This window comes from Candida pseudojiufengensis (genome assembly GCF_024610245.1).
Source record: "Candida pseudojiufengensis strain CBS 10847 chromosome Unknown scaffold20, whole genome shotgun sequence".
NCBI classification, from domain to species: Eukaryota; Fungi; Ascomycota; class Pichiomycetes; order Serinales; family Debaryomycetaceae; genus Lodderomyces; species Lodderomyces pseudojiufengensis.
Window position 1 is genome coordinate 15,925 of NW_026261547.1, and position 10,496 is coordinate 26,420.

Below are 10,496 nucleotides of genomic sequence, written 5' to 3' on the forward strand. Positions count from 1 at the left end.
GTATAAACATTCATTCTATTACTCTATAAAATCTCTATAAATAAAATTCCAAATCTAAACAGATAATGAAGCTAATTTTTCTAAATCTTCAGTATCAACTAAATATTTAACTAAATTATAATTTTTTTCATTAATTTTTAAATTTTCATCATTTATAAAATTACAATAATTTAAAATATCAATTGGTGAAATAGTTAATTTACCAATTTTAAAAACATATTTAGTTAATGCTATAGCATTTATTTTATCAAATTTTTTAGTTTTTTTATCGTAGGTTGTGAAAACCGACAATACAAATAACCATTTTTTATCCCATGCTAAAATTCTTGAATTTATTTTAAATTTTTGGAAAGGTTTTAATTCTTTTTTAAATTGACATTGAACTGTTGCTACTGGTACATATGGGAAATTTGATATACTATATTTTTTCTTAGTACCACCTCCAAATTGTCCATGATCATTTGCAAATGCATACCACCAATATGGTTGTATAATTCTAATTAATAATTTTGTTCTTGCTATATCTAAATCTAAAAAATATGTTGAATTTGATTTATGTAAATACATATCTATTTCTAATGGTGATACTCTTGAATCTAATACTATAGTTTTGAATAAATCTGATGGTTGATTATAACCAAATGAATTGAATTTTTGAGCATCTTTTGATATATTTAATTTTGATGATGATAAACCTGTTAAAACATGATAGTAAAATCTAATTACATACGCAAATGGAATTGTCTTGTGTGATATAAGGAGAAATATAGCTACTAGCCATTTGATACTGGAGGGTATAGCCATTTGTATGTTACTCAATTGATAAGCTGATAAGCTGATAAGTAGAATTTTATAAACCCATTATTTTCAAATCTGAAAATCTAGGAACTGTGTGATAAAATCGGTTAGAAAAACATGAAATCTAGAAACACAAAAACGTTGTAGAACAACAAGCGAAAGGGAAACTTTAAATTTTGTTAGTAACAACGGAAAATAAAAGGATTACTGAATTAACTAATTGGAAGCCAAAAAGACGGATAAATTTAATCAATTTCTATATTAAGAATATCCGATTCAACGACAAGCGATCTATGATACGTGTTTGATCTTTCATTAATTTGGTTTGATGATCATTGCTATTCACATATCCAGCTGTTGATATGAAATATGATTGCGTTCTAGAACTGCCGATTTTATTGTTTCAACCCAAAATATCAAGCTTCAGATTGATTTCACTATCATAAAAATTAGTGAAAGCAATGCAAAAGTCAAATAAACACAACCAAGTCTAACAAAACTACTTATGAAGTGTTTTATCAAACATATAATTTGTCGTAAGAATCTCATGATGAGCAATGAAGCGCAAAAAGGGTGCTATAAAGATAAATTTTCATAAGATTTTCGGAGTAGACAAAAGTTGACACAAAATCTTCGGACTTTACTAACTTTTAGTAATAAATCCATTTTCTCGGATTTAACAACAATTTATTCAGATCTTCACAAAGTTTCATAATTTTAGGATCTGTCTAATTTGCAACTTTTTTTTACGAAAATTGCTTAGTAAAATTTGATTACAAATTAAAAGGATAGAAAGTAATAATGGATTTAGGATAAAAGTAAGTAAATCTAAACCAACGAGATCCGTATTACATGAATTGATGAGCCGTTAAATTTCAAACTAGTTTTCTCTATTAAATCCTTTTTCTCTAACCCTTAATATACATAAAACATAAATAAATAATAAAAAAATAACATAAAATTTCAATACCCGTGTATTTTTAAATTTTGGGAACCATGCTTTAAGATTTTTTAATAAATCCTTATTTTCAAACATCGAGGATCTATCTTTTTTCGTAGTTTCGTAACCCATAATTTCAGCCTTTCCTAACATCATCAAGCATCAAGCATCAAGCATCAAACATCAAACATCAAACATCAAACATGAATAAATTCATAAATTTCATTAACTCGTACTCGAAAGCAATAACTACATCTTCTCTCTTACTCTCTCTCTCTCTACCCGTCTCTTCGTTCACTTCCACTGTGTTTTTAAACTTTTTTAATAATATTTAAAGCATGAGGACAATCATTAGTTTCAATATGATTATGAATCCAATCATCAACATGATTAAAATTTTTTAAACACATTCTACATTTTCCATTAACTTTATTTCTTTGATCCTTTTTTGTACCATTTGGATATTGAAAATGTATTGCTTTTAAATGATTTTTAAAAGTATCACATCTTGAAAAAATTCCTGTATTATGACAACAATGATCTGGTATACTTATTATTTTCCCATCTTCTGTTGTTTGCTTATTGTTTTCATTAACATTAGATGTACCAGATGGGGTCATACTCTTAAAAGGACATTTAAATTGTCCTTTATCAGAACCAATTTCTTTCCAATGACATTTAACATGACGAAATAAATCATTTGGTCTTGCAAAACCTCTTTGACAAAATTCACATATATGAGGTCTATTTGTTGGTTTTAAATGAGTTGATTTATGAGTTGCTAAATTTGAAAAATATAATTTACATTCTGGACATTGTCTTTTTTTACGTGGTTTCCAATTTTTTTTAATTTGTGAAGAATCTTCAGTTGTTGATTGAGTTTCTTCTGGTGATAAGGTTTCAGTTTGCTGTTGTTGTGTTTGATCTTGTAATTGTTGTGGTTCTTGTTGGGGTTGAAGTTGTTTAATGTCGTGTTGTTGATCAATAGTAGTAGAAGGAGATGAAGAATTTGATTTATAAGAACCAACTGTAAAATTACTTGATTGTTGAGATTGAGTAGGAGATTTCATTAAAATTGGAGGAGAATTTGAATATCTAAAAACTTGATTATTTGGATTATTGTTGACGTTGTTTGTTAAGTTTATTGTATGAGTATAATTAAAAGGTTGTGGATGATGAGTATGATGATTTGAATGATTTAAATCTAAAACTGGTTCATCTGAAAATGAAGAGGATTTTGGGATCAATAAAGGTGGCGAATGAATTGAAGATCTGTTACTATTGTTATTTGAATGTGAATTTGTAAGATTTTGTTGTTGTTGTTGTTGAAGAGATTCTTCAGTATGAGGAAATGATGGTATATCTAATGAATGAATTGAAGGTAAAGTAACTGAAGAATGTGGTAAAGTGTAATTTTGTGTATTTGTAGTAGTAGAATTAGATGATGGTGAAGAATAAGGACTTGCATTAATTTCTGAATTTGTTGAACTTTGATTTGGTGAATTTTGGTTCAATGAATATTTTGATAATGAAGATATTGAATGCTGATTTTGTGGGTGTTGTTGTTGTTCTTGTAGGTTGAATTGTTGTCCTTGTGGGTTTACTTGTAAGTTTTGATTTTGATTTTGTTGCAGTTGTTGTAAATTTTGATTCATTGAAAATGGTGATATATGAGGATAATTGTTATAATAAGATGATGGTAATGAAGTTGTTATCATTTGTGGAACTTCTTTTTCTCCTTTTGATTTAATTCAAAAAAATAAGTTTTTGAAATAATAGTTGTTATATTTAAATATTTATCTTTCTTTTCTTCTTATTTAACGTAAGAATTTGATAATCCATATGAGTTATATAATGTAGAATAGTTTGAAAATTGTTTGGAATTCTATGAGATATAAGCCTTCTTTTATTATAAATTTGAAATAAGAAAAATTTGTTCCAGATCGAAAACCAAGTAAAATTAGGATTCTTAAGTTTCAAAATGTATTAAATATATGGAGAAATAAGTTGTTGATATGTATATATATTTATAAGATATATTTAATGTTATACATCATTATCATTTTCATTGAAAAATATAAATTTGTGTTCTATATTTTTTATAGGGGTATTTTGTAACCGATGTTTTTTTTTAGACTTTCAATTTTTTTATATCCGAAAAATATAAATATAAAATTAGTAAATCTCGAATGCTTAAAAGAACAATAGAGCATTAATAGTATTACATCATGTAGAGTGAGATATCATATACTCTCTTAGTGGAGACAGAGTGTAGTTTTGTTTGTCAATACTTCAGCTAATCTTCATTCAATATGAAACAACAGCCTTGTTTCAACAAATAAAAAAAAATAAGTGAACAACTGAAACAAGAAAAAAAATAAATCAAAAAAAATAGGAGTTGAAAAAGAATTAGGTAAGAAAAGACCAGAACTTCTTTATTAGTACAAACCAACATTTCTTGTAGAAAGTAAAGCAATAAGATACCAGTTTAGTATTTTACGTAATAAGCTTTTGTATTAGAGCCATCATAGGGTGTATGATTTCAAATAACGTTCCATAAATCTAAATTTTAAAGATTGCCATTAATTTCAATTTGGAATATAGATTTTGAGGTATATTTTAAAAATGGACTAGATACTTGATATTGAGTTCCATATAGAAACAAATTTACGGTTAGGATATTATTATTATTTACCGCAATTTTAAAACCAAAAGATGTTTTATGTACATACAATTAAATTAAATTTGTAATAGCCGTATACCTTTTCCTTACTAAATAATTTATAACTAATAAATTTTTAAGTAAAATTGCGGACAATGCGGCTAAAGTCTTTTAAAAAGTACGGTAACAAATTTTCCTAATAGAAAAGTGTCAAATCTTATTAATATTAAGTTGTATTGCTTAATAAGTAATCAGTGAATGAGTAATATGCGATGTATAACAAATTAAATAAAGCGTAACGTTATTAATAATAAAATTTAACCGATTTTTGATCTCAAACTCTACCGCTACTTTTACTTCCACTTCCACTTATTCCTTAAATTTGATCTCTCAATTCCAAATCCTAAGTAGGCTTTAAAAAGATAAAATTTCCTATGTTGGGTACTCCTATTTAATGAAGTTGAATGACTGATTCCAGTCATCTATTATTAATATAAATCTCTCCTTTTCCTAATTATAGAAAGAAAGAAATTTATACAATTTTTGAGTTTGATTTTTCTTTAAAACCGAATTATCAAGGGAAAGGATTTAAGGTGGATGGATTAGTAAAATAAAAATTGGTGGAGGAAGGAGGAAATTTAAAATAAAATTTTACGCGAATAAGTCAGAGAAAAAATGGCGAGACAAACACGGCTATATGGTAGCTCAAACGACTGCAAAAAATAAAGTCTGCGACCCTTATATTCATTAAGTTATTAGTTTAACAATTATTTTGATATTTTTAGTTGTATATTTCTACAATGTTTTTGAAAGAAAGTCAGTAGATTGAAATGATTCAATATTTTAATTTGTAATTATGCCTAATCATCCCTGCAAAAGATTATCGAAAAAAGTTAGCCCTGTCAGGCTAGATTTTAAGTGATCTATATCATGAAGAAAACGAAGAAATACCATTATTGTTCATACTAAAACTAAATGATTCTAACTAAAAAAAAAATTGATTATAATAATCTTAAACTGAAAGTGCTAAAATTAAATGTATATTTTTAGTTTGGGGGTTTAATTATCAATTGCTCTTTGTCTTCTTCTTGCTTGTCTTTCTAAAAATTTTCTTTTAGCTATATTAATAGGTTTAGTTACTCTATTATTATTACCAATTCTTTCAGGATTATAATTATTATCATAATTTTCATTATTTTCTTCATCTTCTGAATTACTCATTGTAGGTAAAGGTAAGTTAATCTTTCTCCATTCTTCTTTAAAACCAGGAGTACAATAATTAAATTTATACACAATCACATTAAATTCTGGAAATTCCCATTTATCTTTTTCTTCATCATTTAATGGTTTAAATTCTTCTTCATAAATCATTGATAAAGTTTTACAAAAACATTCACTTAATCCTTCATGTACCATAATTCTAAAATGATATAAAAAAATAGGAGTATTATTAAATTTTGATAAAAATTTTTCAAATCCATTATTTGAACTGTTAAATTTTTGTTTGTAATTAGAATCTAATCTTAAAAATTCCATAATCAGCATAGGACGTTTGTGTAATTCATAATAATTTTTAAAATATCTCATAATTGATACATGAGGATTTTTATAATATTCTGAATTTACAAAATTAATAATATCATGAAATCTTAATCTATTTTTTTGTCTTGATTCATCGTTTGAATTTAAAGGTAAATAGTCACGTACATGACGTAGACTTATTTTATCAGGACGTCCAAATGCGTCTAATAATATTTTATCAACTATTCCAATTTCTTCAATACATTCTTCAGGATCGTGGGAGAAGAATAATTGAGGTATATCAATATCTGTAAAATCTTTTTTGGAAAGTTTATAATCATTTTTCAGTGGTAATAAATTTTTAATTCCATCTAATAATTCCAATATATAATCAATTGCAATTTTATATTTTTCAGCATTATTATAATTAAATGGTTCAAGGTCTTTATAACCTTCTTTTAATAAATTTTCCATAACTATATTATTTGAATATTGATAAAATCTAAGTCGATCTTCTTGAGACAAGACGCTAATATGTCTGTTTATCGCTTCAACATTAGAAGGTTTTGATCTAACATCAATAGTGTCACCCATTTCAGCAGTTTGGTTCACTTTTAAATCGGATCTAGTAGTAATCAGATGAATTTTGTGGTTATCTTTGAAAAAAACCTTGTATCTAAGTTTTGATATCTAGTTTAACTTTTAATGGTGTCTGTTGTAACCCTAGCAAATAATTTCACAACTTCACCCACGTCGGAACTACAAATTTAGGATCCAACGTTGGTATCAAATTAGTTTTTCAACCATTGTTGATTGATGTTGATTGGCTATAAAATCTGGATTTACGAGAAAAACCGTAAAAATCGTTTCATCCTGCATATAATAGATTAGATTAATGTATAATCATGTAAGAGCATAAGCCTAAAATTAAATTAGACCAATTACACCAAGACTTGTTGAAACTATAGTTAAGTAAGTCTCTAGTCAGATGTTGAAAGAGATTGAAACAGTCACTCTTCATTAGTCTCAATTGAGTCTATACTAAATTACTTAAATCAAATTAATTTGTTCTATTTTTTACTCTATTTAATTAGATACAAAACTTCCTAATCTAATAAATTTCACCCAGATCTCATTTAATGTTTTACCTAAACCTTTATTCTTCAAATATTCTACACTTTTCTTGATTTTGGTTTTGTAGAACTTGATGAAACACCAGTTGATTTACTTTTAATTTCTTCTTCTTCAACAACTTTTTTCTCTAATCCATTCTTTTTTGAACCTGCTGATGATGAACCTTTTGATTTATAAACATTAATATAAAAACTTATAAACAAAACCAAATAAGATGATAAAATCAAATAACCATAAGCAGCAGCTAATTCAGTTCCATGACAATCACCCATAGTTGGTAAATAATTATAAAATAATGAAAAGCATAATAAGTATAATTTGCAAAATAAACAAAACCTAAATCTAAAATAAATTAAATAATTTGAAATCTTGTTACCCATTCTTAGAATCTGAAGCTGAAAGTGCTATTATCAAATTTAAAATGAATTTAATAGTCTTAATTTGAGGTCTAATTATTAATTGCTCTTTGTCTTCTTCTTTCTTGTCTTTCTAAAAATTTTCTTTTAGCTATATTGATTTTAGGTTTATTTACTCTATTATTACCAATTCTTTTAAAATTATTATTATTATCATCATTTTCATTATTTTCTTCATTTGTTGAAGCAGTCTGTTTAAGTGCAGGTAATTTAACATGTCTCCATTCTTCTTTAAAACCAGGAGTACAATAAAAAAATTTATAAGTAATTACATTAAATTCTGGAAATTTCCAATTTTCCTTTTCCAAATCATTTAATGGTTTAAAATCTTCTTCATAAAACATTGATAAAGTTTTTGCAAAACATTCACTTAATCCTTCAATGACCATAATTCTAAGATAATAGACAAAAATTTGACCATTAAATTTTGATATAAATTTTTCAAGTTCATGCTCGGAATTTTTATATTTTTCTCTATATTCATGATCTAATCTTAAAAATTGTGAGAGTGACGTATCAGGTGCATGTACCTTATCATGATAGTCTTGAAAATATTTTATAATTGATGCATGGGGATTTTTATAATATTCTGAATATACAAAATCAATAACATCATGAAATCTTAGTCTGTTTTTTTGTCTTGTTTCTTCGTCTGCGTCTAAGTAATCAAGTATTAAATCTAGACTTATTTTATCAGGACGTCCAAATGCATCCAATAATATTTTATCAACTATGTCTATTTCTTCAATACATTCTTCAGGATCATGTGAGAACCTTAATTGAGATACATTAATATTTGTAAAATCTTTTTTGGAAAGTTTATAATCATTATTCAGTGGTAGTAACTTTTTTAATCCATGTAATGTCTTTAATATATTATCAATTGCAATTTTATAATCTTCAACATTATCATAATTAAATGGATCAATGTCTTTATAACCATTATTTGTTAAATGTTCCATAATTCTATTTTCTGAAAAGTCATAAAATCTATGTAGATCTTTCTTAGACAAGACGCTAATATGTCTGTTTATCGCTTCAACATTAGAAGGTTTTGATCTAACATCAATAGTGTCACCCATTTCAGCAGTTTGGTTCACTTTTAAATTGGATCCAGTAGTAGTCAGATGAATTTTGTGGTTATCTTTGAAAAAAACCTTGTATCTAAGTGTTGATATCTAATCTAATTTTCAATAGTGTCTGTTGTAACCCTAGCAGATAATTCACAATTTCACCTAAGTAGAAACTATTTATAAAACGATCTTAGGATCCTGTGTTGGAATCTAATTAGTTTCACAACCAATGTTGATTGATGTTGATTGGCTATAAATTATGGATTTACGAGAAAAACCGTAAAAATCGTTTCATCCTGCATGTAACCGATTATTTAAATGTATAACAATGTAGATGGGAGCATAAGTCTAAATTCAAATTAGACCAATTAGACCAAGACATGGTAAAACAGTAGTCAAACAAGTCTCTAGTCACATGCTAAAAAAGCTTGAAACAGTCACTCGTCATTACTCTTAATTGAGTCTACATACAAAATTGTTAAATCGAATTAATTTGTTCTATTTCTTACTCTATTTAAATAAATACAAACTTCCAAATCTAATAATTTTCACCCAGATCTAATGTAGTGTTTCATCTATGCCCTCTATTCTTCAATATATTAAACTTTTCTTGATTTTGGTTTTGTAGAACTTGCTGAAACACCAGTTGACTTACTTTGTGTTTCTTCTTCAACAACTCTCTTTTCCAATCCACTCTTCTTTGCACCTGTTGATGAACCTTTTGATTTATAAACTTTAATATAAAAACTTATAAATAAAACCAAATAAGATGATAAAATCAAATAACCATAAGCAGCAGCTAATTCAGTTCCATGACAATCACCCATAGTTGGTAAATAATTATAAAAATAATGAAAAGCATAATAAGTATAAGTTGCAAAATAAACAAAACCTAAATCTAAAATAAATTGAATAATTTGAAATCTTGTTACCCATTCTTTCCACCAAACTTTTATACCTTTTGCACTTAAAAAATAATACCAATACATTATAACATGTACTGCTAAATTTAATGTAATTGGAACCCATTCAACAGAAGTATTACCAGTTAATTGAGTATAACATAATAAAGCAGTAGCACCATGATGATAAGTATGTAAAAATAATAATTTTTTCTTTTTTAATACTAAAAATACGGTATCAATTAATTCTAAATATTTTGTTAAATAATTTAAATAATATAATGTTACTAATTTTTGAGTGAATGCTCCTTTTGAACAAATTGAATAAAATAATCCATGATTATATAACATTGGAACCAATTGTTCAATACATAATAATAACAAACTTAATGATAATAAAGTTAAAACAATGTTATGTAATTGAAATAAAAAATTTAATTTTAAAGCTGGTAATTTAAATTTATTTATTAAAAATCTACCACCAAATATTATTATATAATAAACAATTATAATACTTATAGCATGAAATCCATTTGCTAAAAAAGTTTTATGATAAATAAATTGAAAATCATCAGCTGGATAACCAATAGCTAATTCAAATATCTTGTTGAAAATTGGCCATAAATATAAACCAAATGGTCTTTCTATTGATGGTAAACTTAATTGAATTAAATCGTTTGATGATGATGTGAAAATTGACATGTTTACTTGATTAATGGTTGTTTTTAGCTAATAATAGCTGGTAATGGTACAATATATATAAAAAATGACTATAAGTTAAGTTTCAAATGAGACTTTTTGAAAACTGATTATGAATTTATGGACAATGAGTATGAATAACTATGCTATTATGCTATGAAAAGCAATAAGATCAATTTGTGAAAATGAAAGTAAGTTGGAACTGGTTTTTCTTCAAATGTTTTGATTTTTGTTCTAAATTTTTGAAATTGAAATTTTTTTTTTTTGCTGTTTTGATTTTTTAGATTTTTGTTTAAAACGTTCATTTCTTCTTCTTCTTCTTCTCCAATTTTTTAAACTTAAAACCTTATT

At 25.9% G+C, this 10,496-nt stretch overlaps 6 protein-coding genes across 6 annotated transcripts; all 6 read right to left on the reverse strand. All coding sequences in view use genetic code 12, as the record gives it.

Annotated features, from left to right (window-relative positions):
• Positions 1–54: 54 nt before the first annotated feature.
• KGF55_005598 (uncharacterized protein) lies at positions 55–804 on the reverse strand (the record flags this gene model as incomplete). The annotated part of the gene is made up of 1 exon (XM_051760628.1): positions 55–804. One exon carries the CDS (start codon positions 802–804, stop codon positions 55–57), a length of 750 nt encoding a protein of 249 aa, XP_051611627.1.
• Positions 805–2,049: 1,245 nt separating this feature from the next.
• On the reverse strand, positions 2,050–3,456 carry STP4 (Stp4p; the record flags this gene model as incomplete). The annotated part of the gene is made up of 1 exon (XM_051760629.1): positions 2,050–3,456. One exon carries the CDS (start codon positions 3,454–3,456, stop codon positions 2,050–2,052), a length of 1,407 nt encoding a protein of 468 aa, XP_051611628.1.
• Positions 3,457–5,459: 2,003 nt separating this feature from the next.
• Positions 5,460–6,728, reverse strand: KGF55_005600 (uncharacterized protein; the record flags this gene model as incomplete). The annotated part of the gene is made up of 2 exons (XM_051760630.1): positions 5,460–6,611; positions 6,726–6,728. 2 exons carry the CDS (start codon positions 6,726–6,728, stop codon positions 5,460–5,462), a joined length of 1,155 nt encoding a protein of 384 aa, XP_051611629.1.
• Positions 6,729–7,093: 365 nt separating this feature from the next.
• Positions 7,094–7,435, reverse strand: KGF55_005601 (uncharacterized protein; the record flags this gene model as incomplete). Its single annotated transcript, XM_051760631.1, has 1 exon — positions 7,094–7,435. The coding sequence occupies one exon, from the start codon at positions 7,433–7,435 to the stop codon at positions 7,094–7,096; it is 342 nt and encodes a 113-aa protein (XP_051611630.1).
• Positions 7,436–7,503: 68 nt separating this feature from the next.
• KGF55_005602 (uncharacterized protein) lies at positions 7,504–8,553 on the reverse strand (the record flags this gene model as incomplete). The annotated part of the gene is made up of 1 exon (XM_051760632.1): positions 7,504–8,553. The coding sequence occupies one exon, from the start codon at positions 8,551–8,553 to the stop codon at positions 7,504–7,506; it is 1,050 nt and encodes a 349-aa protein (XP_051611631.1).
• Positions 8,554–9,143: 590 nt separating this feature from the next.
• KGF55_005603 (elongation of very long chain fatty acids protein) lies at positions 9,144–10,148 on the reverse strand (the record flags this gene model as incomplete). Its single annotated transcript, XM_051760633.1, has 1 exon — positions 9,144–10,148. One exon carries the CDS (start codon positions 10,146–10,148, stop codon positions 9,144–9,146), a length of 1,005 nt encoding a protein of 334 aa, XP_051611632.1.
• Between the last annotated feature and the right edge of the window lie 348 nt (positions 10,149–10,496).